Source organism: Hypanus sabinus, chromosome 4, assembly GCF_030144855.1.
Source record: "Hypanus sabinus isolate sHypSab1 chromosome 4, sHypSab1.hap1, whole genome shotgun sequence".
NCBI lineage: Eukaryota > Metazoa > Chordata > Chondrichthyes > Myliobatiformes > Dasyatidae > Hypanus > Hypanus sabinus.
In genome coordinates, this window is record NC_082709.1 from 75218048 (window position 1) to 75231069 (window position 13022).

General features: G+C 44.0%; 1 protein-coding gene across 1 annotated transcript in view; it reads left to right on the forward strand.

Annotated features, from left to right (window-relative positions):
- The window catches only part of cps1 (carbamoyl-phosphate synthase 1, mitochondrial), a 171062-nt gene that overhangs the window by 109382 nt on the left and 48658 nt on the right, over positions 1-13022 (forward strand). Inside the window, exons 23-27 of the mRNA XM_059967443.1 lie at positions 2356-2421; positions 2514-2577; positions 6470-6651; positions 7790-7984; positions 8752-8819. Of these exons, the coding sequence (XP_059823426.1) occupies positions 2356-2421; positions 2514-2577; positions 6470-6651; positions 7790-7984; positions 8752-8819 (575 nt within the window). The remainder of the gene's footprint in view (positions 1-2355; positions 2422-2513; positions 2578-6469; positions 6652-7789; positions 7985-8751; positions 8820-13022) is intronic.

The window sequence follows — 13022 nt, forward strand, 5'->3', positions numbered from 1 at the left end:
TACATAAGATATTTGGCCCACCAAAGCTGTGCTGAGCGTGATACCAATTTAAACTAATCCTTTCTGTCTATTCATGAACCGTATCCACCTGTACCCTCTCTGTTCTTGTATCTGCCTAACAGCCTTTTAAACGTTACTATGGTGTCAGCTTCCATGACCACCCCTCGTCGTGCATTCCAGTCACCCCACACTCTCTGCAATTCAGGAAAAAACTTGCCTTACAAATCTTTAAACTTTCACCTTTCACTATAAATCAATGTCTTCTAGTATATGACATTTCTACCCTAAGAAAAGATCTATCTATCTATTCCTCTTATAATTTTATACATTTCTATCAGCTCCGCTCTCCGTCTCTGAAGGTCCAGAGAAAAATCTACCAAATTTGGTTTCATCTTTCCTTTGTAACTAATAGAGACAATATAGACATCGTTGTGGTTAAATCTCTCTTTTGCACACTCTCCAGAGTTTCTACATCTTTCCCTACGGGCAACCAGAGCAGCATATGATACTTCAAATGTGGTCCAACCAGAGTTTACATAGCTGCATTGTGACTTCTTGACTTTTATATTCAGCACCCTGACTAATGCGCAACAACCCACGTTTATCAATAAAGGCAAACGCACCCTATGCTGTATTTACTACTCTATCCACTTATGTTGCCATTTTTAGGAAGCTATAGACTTGCATCCCAAGGTCCCTCTGTATGTTTGTGTGGACAGTAGTTGGTGTGGACTGGTTGATTTAAATGGCCTATATCTGTGCTGTATTGCTCCACAACTCTATGAATGCGATTATGTCAATGTTTCACAGGTTCCTGCCATTTATTGTATACATTCCTCTTTTATTTGACCTTCCAAAAAGAACCACCTCAAACTTATCCGGATTAGGGCTCCATCTGCCATTTCTCTGCCCAAATTTCTAACTGATCTATTTCCTGCTGAATCCTTTGAAAACCTTCCACACTGTTACCAAATTTGCTAAATTTTGTCTCATCTGCAAACTTATTAATCAGATCCATTCCACCTTCATCCAAGTAATTAATATATATTTCTAATAACTGAGGTCCTTGTAAACACCACTGGTCACAGACTTCCAGCAAGAATCATCCTGCTCCACCATTACCAACCCTGTCTTCTATAATCAAGCTAATTCTGGATCTAATTAACCAACTTACCAAGGATCTCATTGAATTTAATTAGCCTACTGTCAAGGACCTTGTCTAATGTCTTCTGTAAGTCCACATATAAAGCATCCACTGCCTCACTCTCATTAGTCATCTTCGTCATTTTTCAAAATGTTCACATTTGTGAGAAAGGACCTCCCCTACACAAAGCCTGCTGACTGCCCCTAGTGAGTTGATATTTTTCCAAACGTGAGTCAATTCACTCCCAGAGAATCTTGAATAATTTCCCTACCACTAACATGAGGTTTACTGTCCTATAATATCATGGTTTATCCCCATTAACTTTCTTAAACAGAGGAACAACTTTGGCTGCAACAGATGAGGAGGCATGGTAGTACAGCAGTTAGCACAACACTATTACAGCATCAGCAGCCTGGTTTCAATTCCTACTGCTGCCTGTAAATAGTTTGTACGTTCTCCTCGTGACTACATGGGTTTCCACTGGGTGCTCCAGTTTCCTCCCACATTCCAATAACAAACAGGTTAGTAGGTTAATTGGTCACATAGATATATTTCAAAGTTAAAAGTAAATTTTTTAGCAAAGTACATTTGTGTCACCATATACTACCCTGAGATTCATTTTCTTGCTGGTATTCACAGTGGAGTAAAGAAATATAATAGAATCAATGAAAAACTACTCAGAAAGAAAAACTGACAAACACCTACTGTGCAAAAGAAGACAAACTGTACAAATACAAAAATACAAATGACAATAATATATAAATAATACTGAGAACATGAGTTGTACTTGGGTGGAGCACTTCCAAGCACTAGAAGGGCATGTTAGTGTGCTGTGTCTGAAAAAAATAAAAAATGAAAATGAATTTGCTGCTGCAAGAACTCAGTAGGTCAGGCAGCATTCATGAAGGAAAGGGCAACATTTCGGGTTGAGATAAGTCAACCTTCCCTTTCCCTCCATAGATACTGCCTAACCTGACGAATTCTACCAGCAGTTTAGTTTTGCTTCTGACTCCAGCACTTGCTGCCTCTTGTGTTGCTGGGCACCGTCTGCTGTTCTCCATGGGTTTCTCCATGTTCTTTGGGGAAGGCTTATTGCAGTGATCCACTCGCACCTGAAAGACACATCTACTTGATCTGAGGCAGAGAAGCACGAAGGCTCATGGCTGTCCATTTCTAGCTCACTCTCCCTATTTTCTGCTTTCCTTTACCAGATTGACACCCTGGCTGCAGAGTACCCAGCTATTACCAATTACCTCTACTCCACGTACCATGGACAGGTGAGCATGATGGAGACTTTTCTTGGCTTTTATTTGCCAAATTCCTCTGACCTTGTGACCAGGAGTTGCTGAGCTCTATTTCTACTTTTCAGGAGCATGACTTGGATTTCAACGATCATGGAATAATGGTGCTGGGATGTGGACCATACCATATTGGTAACTTAAAGCAGAGTTGAATTGCCATTCCTTACAGTTTCATTCACGACCTAATCCCTTGGGTTTTTGCCAATTCATACCACTGAAGCTGATCAAGATCATGAGACATAGGAGCAGAATTAGGCCATGCAGCCCATCAAGACTACTCTGTCATTCCATCATGGTAGATTTATTATCCTTTTCAACCGTATTCTCTTGCCTTTTCCCCATAACCTTTGACTTCCGTACTAAACAAGAACCTTTTAACTTCCATTTTAAACATACCCAATGACTTGGCTTCCACAGCTGTCTGTAGCAACGGTTCAGGAACAGTTACTCCTCAACCACCAGGCTATTCAACCAAAGGGGGTAACTTTACTCAACTTCACTTGCCCTATTACTAAACTGTTCCCACCACCCATGGACTCTCTTTCAAGGGTTTTTCATTGCATGTTCTCGATATTCATTGCTTATTTATTATTACTATTATTATTATTATAAAAGGCCATCCTTGTATTCTGAGGCTCTGCCCTCTGGTCCTAGACTCCCACACGATAGGAAACATCCTCTGCACGTACACTCTATCTGGGCCCTTTAATATCCGACAAGTTTCAATGAGATCCCTTCTTCTTCTTCTTAACTCCAGCAAATACAGGGCCAGAGCTATCCAATGTTACTCACTCATTAAATCCTTCAATCCTGGGATTACTCTCATGAATCTCCTCTGGTTCCTCTCCAATACCAGCATAACCTCTTTTAGATAAAGGACTTGAAACGGTTTAAAGTATTCCAGATATGGTCTGACCGATCCTTTATAAAGCCTCAGCATTACCTCCTTGTTCTTATACTCTAGTCATCTCAGAATGAATGCTAACATTACATTTTACTTCCTTACCACTGACTCAATCTACAAGTTAACCTTTAGGAAATTTACAGTTCCCTGCTAAACTCTGTGTACCCATTAAAATGGCGAAGCTCACACTCTATAGCTGGAACCTCTCCTGACTGAGTGGCACTGTCATTGCTTGGAATCCATTATAGTCAGCAGTACCTTCCATTCCCATCATTACCTCTGGAAACCCCAGACACGGTCCTACTGCTTATCTGCTAACAGCCCTGAGTTGGCTTTAATTGCTCACAGCACCCAGTTGTTCTAAGTTCCAGCTTGCAAAACATACAGCTTTGAAACCATTCTCATCTGTCCCTGCCTCAGCCTTCATGGGCTTAATGCACTCTTCTACGTTCTGGTTGGACAGCTGGAGGAGTGTGGAGGCCAAATCACTGGGTATATTTAAGGTAGAGTTTGATAGGTTAGTGAGCCCATCAAAGGTTGCGGGGCAAAGGCCTGACAAGTAAATGTTTGGATGCTTTCAATAGTGCGAGTGTCATGAACGGTAGGACATAACTATTAAATAAGGGGCTAGCTATTCTTCTCTCATTTATCAGTTGGCCCTGGTAGCCTACTTCAGCTCCATTTTTGCTCTTGTACTGCACCAATGACCTAAATGTCTACTGACATTTTCTCCCCAACCTCCCTACTGTCTTGTTCTATGATTGGATAGTGAAGGAATGTACCCCATTTGCCATCTTCAATGTACGCTGGAACTGCAAGCTCACTCTGTTCCTCAATACCCCTGAGGGCCATCCTACCCTTACTAGACCTCCCAAAATGTATCAATGGCACTTAAAAACATTCACTTACATCTGCCATTTCTCTGCCCCCTTTTCCAGCTGATCAGCAGCATTCTCTGGACATCCTGGTCAGGTCTTCCCTCACCCCTATCATCCTGAAGACTTCATTTTCTTTATCTGATCCTTGCCCCTGCTCCTCCCCCCCCCCCCCCAAGAACACTGCTTCCTCTCCCAACCCTCTGAGACCTTTGCTCTCTGACTCCAGCCTTTGATAATTTCACTGTCCTATTCCATATCCCTGAAGATTGCACAACACCGGCCTCCTAGGCCTGAGTCGACATAGTAATAGTAGAAAATTTCTCTCCCTCATCCTCTCCCGTCCTGAGAAATTCATGCACTTACTATCACTGCTCCCACCCCCTGAGGACTTTTCACTAACCCCTCCCTCTCTACTGCACTGGGAACTTTTCTCTCTCCTCCTTTCCAACAGGTTCTGGGCTCCTGTTGGCCAGACCCATAACCTCACTGAGATCTCTGCAAGGGTTAGCTGAATTCTGGTGACTGGTGGTGTTCATCAAGGCATGTTGTTGGGTTTGCTACTTTTCACGTTGTACATTAATGATCTGGATGATGGAATTAATGTGGCCAGGTTTGCAGATGATAGTTAAGTAGAGCACAGGTAGTGTTGAGGAAGCAGGGAGTCCTGTTGAAAGATTTAGACAGATTAAGAGATTGTGCAGAGAAGTGACAGGTGGAATACGAGTAGGGAAGTGTATGGTTATGCACTTTTGTTGAAGAAATAAAGGCGTGGTCTATTTTCTAAATGGGGAGCAAATTCAGACATTGGAGGTGCAAGGGAATCAGGAATCCAGGTGCAGGATTCCAGGATTCCCTGAAGGTTAACTTGCAGGTGGGGTCAGTAGTAAGGAAAGCAAATGCAATGTTAGTGATCATTTCTAGAAGATTAGACTATAAAAGTAAGGGTGTAATGCTGAGGCTTTGCAAGGCATTTGGAGGATTGTGAGCAGTTTTGGAGAGGGTCCAGAGGAGGTTTACGAGAATATTCCCAGTAATGAAAGGATTAACCCAAACGGAGTATTTGATGGCCGTGGGCCTGTGTTTGCTGGAGTTTAGAAGAATGAGAGGCAATTTCATTGAAACCTACTGAATATTGCAAGGCCTAGATAGAGTGGTAGAATCTGGGACTAGAGGGCACAGCTTTAGAGTACAAGATGTCCCTTTAGAACAGAGATGAGGGGAAATTCTTTTAGCCAGAGGATGGTGAATCTGTGGCATTCATTGCCACAAACAACTGTGGACGCCAAATCATTGGGTGTATTTAAGGCAGATGTTGATTGTTTCTTGATTAGTAAGGGCTTCAAAGGTTAAGGGTGGAGAATGGGATTAAGAGGAAAACTCAGCCATGATCAAATGGCGGAAAAGTCTCGATAGGCCAAATGACCTAATTCTGCTCCTATGTCTTATGGTCTTACAGTCTTCCCTTCAGCACAAATAGTAGAATTTTCTGGGTAACTTAATTGAAGTCTGTGAGGTGATTTGTTACACATGAAGTGGTTGATGCATTCAGTATTAATATGGCCCATATTGCCTCTGCTGTTCCTCCTTGCTGCCATTAATGTGACAAGCTGCGAGCTGTGTGTCCCGTTAAGTAAGGACTGTTCACTCTGGGTTCTTCCCTTCCCACGCTGTTGTGACTCTTTTTTTCCCCTGAGTTTCTTTTAATTTCAAACATTTCAGAATAACACATTGCATATATGTACGGTGCTGTGTGTGTATTTTAAAATGTGCGTGTCTCCATGTGAGAACAAGAGCGTGTTTGTAATAATGTTTCCAGTACTTTATAACACGTTGTGTCTGAAGAAAACACTGCGTTGCAACACCGAGTTCCCTCTGCCCCCGAGGGGAGTGGTAACAGACACTGTGCTGAACCTGTCTGCTACTCAGAGGAAGTCCACATCCTCTGGGCCTACGTACGGCACAATGTTTCTGGGATCCCTGCCCCGCATAATCCTTTTCCTTGGTTTTCCGGGATATCCCTTAACCTTGAAATGCATTGTAGGTTCTCCACCCAGCATACTGAGGAGTGGGGGCGGGGGGAGGTCCTGCTTCATCTCTCATGACAGGGGGACACGGGATCAAATCCCAGCAGAACCTGAGGAGAACGATGAGGGTAACCCGCGGAATCACACCCATCTTGGCATGCGTGCTGCTTCCTGCAGCCCAGTGACTCCTTCTAGGGATCTGGATTTTTGTTTTCCAGGCAGCAGCGTGGAATTTGACTGGTGTGCCGTCTCCAGCATCCGCACCCTGCGGCAGCTCGGCAAGAAGACGGTGGTCGTAAACCACAATCCTGAAACCGTCAGCACTGATTTTGATGAGTGTGACAGGCTCTACTTTGAGGAGCTCTCACTGGAAAGAATCCTGGACATCTATGAACAAGAGGTAAGACAGCTCTTCACTCAGAGCACTGTCACTAACTGGCCTTTTTAGTGTTCTCCTACGCTGTTACAATGACATCACATCTTTTGGGCTAAGGATCGAATATTTCAAATTTACATTGCTCACTCTTGTATTTCTGACAGTATCAAGTGGCTACTTCTCTTTTTGTTGGCTTGACTTTTCTTCCTCCTTTGGTGTATCCTGGTCTATGGAAAATGTCTCCAATGCTTTCCTATTCAAAGCACGTATTATAGATTCAGAAGCTTAATGTGATAATAATGGCTGCATTTTCATTTAGTCTCACCGATCATGGTATTTCCTTTCTTCTACACACCTGAACCCTACATTCTCTGTGACAGATCAGTCCCAATCAGTACTGGGCTCCGGTGTTATACAGCAACAGATCCATCTCCACCAGTACTATACTAGACACAGTGACAGACCCATCCCCACCAGTACTGTACCCCAGTGTTACAGTGACAGACTCATCCCCACTGGTACTGTACCCCAGTGTTATACAGTGACAGACCCATCCCCACCAGTACTGTACCCCAGTGTTACAGTGACAGACCCGTCCCCACTGGTACTGTACCCCAGTGTTATACAGTGACAGACCCATCCCCACCAGTACTGTACCCCAGTGTTATACAGTGACAGACCCGTCCCCACCAGTACCGTACCCCAGTGTTACACAGTGACTGACCCGTCCCCACCAGTACTGTACCCCAGTGTTATACAGTGACAGACCCATCCCCACCAGTACCATACCCCAGTGTTACACAGTGACTGACCAGTCCCCACCAGTACTGTACCCCAGCATTATACAGGGACAGACCCGTCCCCACCAGTACTGTACCCCAGCATTATACAGGGACAGACCTATCCCCATAGGTAATGTTCCCCAGTGTTATATACAACAGTTCTGTCCCCACCAGTGATATATAGTGACAGACCTGTTCCCACTGGCAGTGTGTTGCTAATTTTGAACAGATCAGTTTAACCTTCCCTGAAACTTGCAGGAGCTCCCATGTTGTCCTGTCTCTCATTGACTATGTGCCCTAAATAATCTGTTGTGTTGGTTTGTAGTGTATTGAGCAGTGGGTTATTAAGCTTTTGGAATTGTGACTTGTTTTTCTCTCAGGATTGCAAAGGGTCCATTATTTCAGTGGGTGGGCAGATTCCAAACAATCTGGCCCTCCCCTTGTACAAGTATGGTGTGAACATCCTGGGCACCAACCCAAAGCAGATTGACCGGGCCGAGGACCGCTCCGCTTTCTCTGCGGTGCTTGATGAACTCGAGGTGTCCCAGGCCTCGTGGACAGCCGCTCATACCCTGGTAAGTAATCACAACAACATCTGATGGAAAATCATGAGCCGGGCTCTCTGAGGAAAGTGCCCCTCCTGCTCTTGATCCCTGATCCAGTAACTCAGCTCCCAGCCAGCAATCCCACCAGTCCCCTATTGTCTTCCTGCATCCCTGCACCTTCTCTCTCCCGTGCCTATCAACTTCCCTTCGATTATTTTTGTATTTACCCCACACAGAGGGTAATTGAGTGGCCAGTTAACCTTATCCACACGTTACTGGGACGTGGAAGGTGACCATGGTATCCAGTGAAAACCCTCAGTCGCAGGGGTATCGTGCAGACCAACCTGAGGTCAGGAGTGAATCCATATTGGTGAAGCTTTGAGGCGGTAGTTTTACCAACTAAGCCACCGTATGGCCATGTTTATCCCTCCTCCCACTGACCTCAGTGACCCTCTCTGAACCCCAATCTCTCTGCCTCTATTCCCGAATTTTAACCTCACTAACCCTGTTGCTGAACCTGTATCTCTGTTGTCTTCTACTTAATCGCTGCCACATTCCCAAAACCCTAATCTCGCTGCTCTCCAGTTGCAAATCCCCAATCTCACTGACCCTACTCTTGACTCCGTCATCTCTCTGCCTCCTTTTTTAATGTCACTCTGTCGATTGAAGCAGCCTACCAGTGAATCTGTAGTCGCCTGTTACTGATGAGGTGAGCCCTGCCCTTTAACTCCATACCCGAGGGATGCATGGTGTGGGTAAGTAATCTTTTTATTGACCTGGCGTCTTTTCTTCATCAGGAAGACGCACTGTCCTTTGCGGAGTCTGTCGGATACCCCTGCCTGCTGAGGCCATCTTACGTCCTAAGGTACAGTAACTGATCTTTCTGGGCTTAGGATTTCACTTGGTGTATGACGGAGCTATTAGCTTCATTTTAAGGAAGGAACCAAACATCTAAATTCTGGTGTGCAATAACGATTCAGCAAAGGTTGTTTCTTAGTATGCTTGCTTGTCATTAGTCGTGAAGTCATACAGTATGGAAACAAGCTCATCTGATCCATGCTGACCAAGATGCCTATGTAAGATAGTACCAATTCAAAGTTCAAAATAAATTTATTATCTAAGTACATCTGTGTTACCATATTCTAACCTGAGATATATTTTCTTGCAGGCATTCACAGTAGAACAAATAAATGCAATAGAATCAGTGAAAAACTCTAATCAAAGACTGGCAAATAACCAATGTGAAAAGGATAATCTACACAAATACAATAATAATAATCATCATAGTAAAACATAATTAAATAAATAATACTGAAAACATGAGTAGTAGAGTCCTTGAAAGTGAGTCCACAGGCTGTGGAATCAATTCAGTATTGAATGAGTGAAGTTATCCACGCTGGTTCAGGAGCCTGATGGTTGTAATGTACTAACTTCCTGAACCTGGTGGTGTGGGACCTAAGACCTCCTGTACCTTCTTCCCGATGATGGCAGTGAGAAGAGAGCACGGCCTGGATGGTGGAGGTCCTTGCTGCTTTCTTGTGGCAGCGCTGCTTGTAGAAGTGCTCACTGGTGGGGAGGGCTATCCCTGTGATGGACTGGGCTGTGTCCGCTATTTGTAGGGTTTTCCATTCGAGCACATCGGTGTTTCTATAAGCTGTGATGCACCTGGTCAGGATACACTGTGCATCTATAGAAGTTTGTCACAGTTTTAGATGACGTACGGAATCTGTGCAAGAATTGCCCATGTTTAGCCCATGTCTACCTGTCCTACCCATGTACTTGTCCACTGTAGACATAAAATCATAAAATATAAGGCCGTTTGGCCCATTGTGACTGATCCAGTTTTCCTCTCAGCCTAATCTCCTGCCTTCTTCCTGCATCCCTTCTTGCTCTGACCAGACAAGAATCTATCAGACTCTGCCTTAAATATACATAAAGACCTGGCCTCTACTGCTGCCGGAGACAAATAATTCCACAGATTCACCACTCTCTAGCTAAATAAATTCTGCCTCATTTCCTTTCTAATAGGACCCTTCTCTTAATGAGGCTGTGTCCTCTGGTCTTAGATTCTCCCATCATAGAAAACATCCTCTCCACATCCTCTCTATCAAGGCCTTTTACTACTCAATAGGTTTTAATGAGGTAACCCCTCATTTTTCTGAATTCCATTGAATACAGGCCCAGAGCCATTAAACCCTCTTCATATGACAATTCATTCAATCCTGGAATCATTTTTGTGAACCTCATTTGAAGCCTCAGCACATCCTTTCTGAGATAGGGGGCCCAAGCCTGCTCACACCACTCCAAGTGAGGCTTCACCAGTGTTTTATAAAGTCTCAGCATTACATTTTATATTCTAGTCCTCTTGAAATGAATACTAACATTGCATTTGCCTTCCTCACCACTGACTCAACCTGCAAATTAGTTTTTAGGGAGTTATGCACAAGGACTCCCAAGTCCCTTTGCACCTCAGTTTTTTTGTATTTTTTATCTATTTAGAAAATAGTTAACCCTTTAATTTCTTCTGCCAAGGTGCATGATTGTACACTTCCCAACTCTGTGTTCCATCTGCCATTTCTTTGCCCATACTCCTAATCTGTCCAAGTCCTTCTATAGCCTCTCTACTTCCATAAAACTACCTTCCCCTCCATCTTTCTTCATATTGCCTGCAAACCTTGCAATAAAGCCCTCTATTCCATCATCCAAACCACTGACATATAATGTAAAAAGAATTGGTCCAACAGACCTCTATGGGACACTGCTAGTCTTTGCTTCCTGCCAGTCAGCCTCTGCCTTATCCATGCTAGAATCTTTCCTGTACTACCAAGGGCTCATGGCTTGTTAAGCAGCCTCATGTGTGGCACCTTATAACCATATAACAATCACAGCATGGAAACAGGCCATCTCGGCCCTTCTAGTCCGTGCCGAACGCTTACTCTCACTTAGTCCCACTGACCCGCACTCAGCCCATAACCCTCCGTTCCTTTCCTGTCCATATACCTATCCAATTTTACCTTAAATGACAATATCGAACCTGCCTCTACCACTTCTACTGGAAGCTCGTTCCACACAGCTATCACTCTCTGTAAAGAAATTCCTCCTCGTCTTTCCCCTAAACTTTTGCTCCCTAACTCTCAACTCATGTCCTCTTGTTTGAAACTCCCCTACTCTCAATGGAAAAAGCCTATCCATGTCAACTCTATCTATAATTTTTAAATACCTCTATCAAGTTCCCCCCTCAACCTTCTACGCTCCAAAGAATAAAGACCTAACTTGTTCAATCTTTCCCTGCAACTTAGGTGCTGAAACCCAAGTAACATTCCAGTAATAAAGCCTTGTCAAAGGCTTACTGAAAATCCAAGTACACAACATCGACTGATTCTCCTTTGTCTATCCTGCTTGTTACTCTTCAAAGAAATCCAACAGATTTTTCAGACAAGATTTTCCCTTGAGGAAACCATGCTGACTACGGCCTATTTTATCATGTGCCTCCAAGTACCCTGAGACCTCATCCTTTATAACTGACTCCAACATCTTCCCAACCACTGAGGTCAGACTAACTATTTTCAGTACTATTATCTACCTTTCTTATGATACGTCTTGTACTTAAATATAAGCAGCTCAGGGCACTAGTCGCACCTTGCTCAACCTTTTGACTTAGTTTGAGGTCAAACTAACATCTACCAACATCTACCTCCACAACCTCTCCACTAACTGTTCTGCCACTCTGGTTCCCATCCCTCTGCAACTCTAGTTTAAACCCCACTGGGCAGCATTAACAAACCTTCCCACTAGAATATTAGTCTGCCTCCAGTTCTGGTGCAAACCTTCCCTGGAAGAGAGTCCAGTGATCCAAAACTCTTTTGCCCTCCCTTCTACAGCAACTCTTTAGCCACATATTAAATTGTATAATCTACCTAGCTCTGGCCTCACTAGCAACCGACATGGGTAGCAATCCTGAGAGCACAACCCTGGAGGTCCTGCCCTTTAAGTTAGCACCTCACTCCCTGAGCTCCCTTTGCAGAACTTCATCACTCATCCCACCGTGTCATTGGTACCTACAAGGACCACGACCTCTGGCTGTTCACCCTCCTACTTAAGAATGCTGAGGACTCCATCTGAGATATCCTGGACCCTGGCACCTGAAAGGCAACAGACCATCTGGGAATCTCTTTCTCACCCACAGAACGTCCTGTCCATTTCCCTAACTAATGAATCCCCTATCACCACAGCATGCCTCTTCTGCCCCTTTCCCTTCTGAGTCACAGAGGTAGCTTCAGTGCCAGAGAACCTGAGACTTTCCTCTGTTAGGTCATCCCTCTGACAATATCCAAAGTGACATACCTGTTGTTGAGGGGGATGGCCACAGGCTACTCTGAACTGGCTCCTTAACCTCTTTCTCCTTTCTGACTGTCAACCAGCTTCCTGTCTCCTGCACCTTGGGTGTAACTACCTCTCTCTATGTCCTATCTATCACCCCCTCAGCCTCCTAAATGTTCTGGAGTTCATCCAATTCCTGCTCCAACTCTTTAACACGGTTTGTTAGAAGCTGCAGTTGGATGCATTTCTCGCAGTTGTAGTCATCAGGGACACGGAGGTCTCCCTGCCTTCCCTCACGCAAGAGGAGCATTTCACTATCCTGCACGTCATCCCTACTGTTCTAGTTGAGCAGATATAAAGAAAACAAGGAAAAAAAACTTCTCAATAACTTGTCTTCTACAAGCTGTTATTGCACCTGATTCAACCACTTCCTCTGGCAGTTCATACCATCCCTGTACCAAACTGTGTGTTTAAAAAAAATTACAAGTTTTAAATATTTCACCTTTTCACCTTAAACCCATTCCTTCTAGTTCTTGATTCCCTAACTACAGGGAAAAGTCTGAATACATTCACTTTTTCTGTACTCCTAAGGACTTTCTGCACCTCTTCAGGTACCCCACATTCTCCAACACTCCTCTCCTGTACCCAATTGTCCTTTTCTCAAAGACTGACTTGTTCTCCTAAATGACTTTCATTCATTGGAGTGTTGGTGTGTCATGGGATGGTCATAGTACCATCTGAAAAGCGC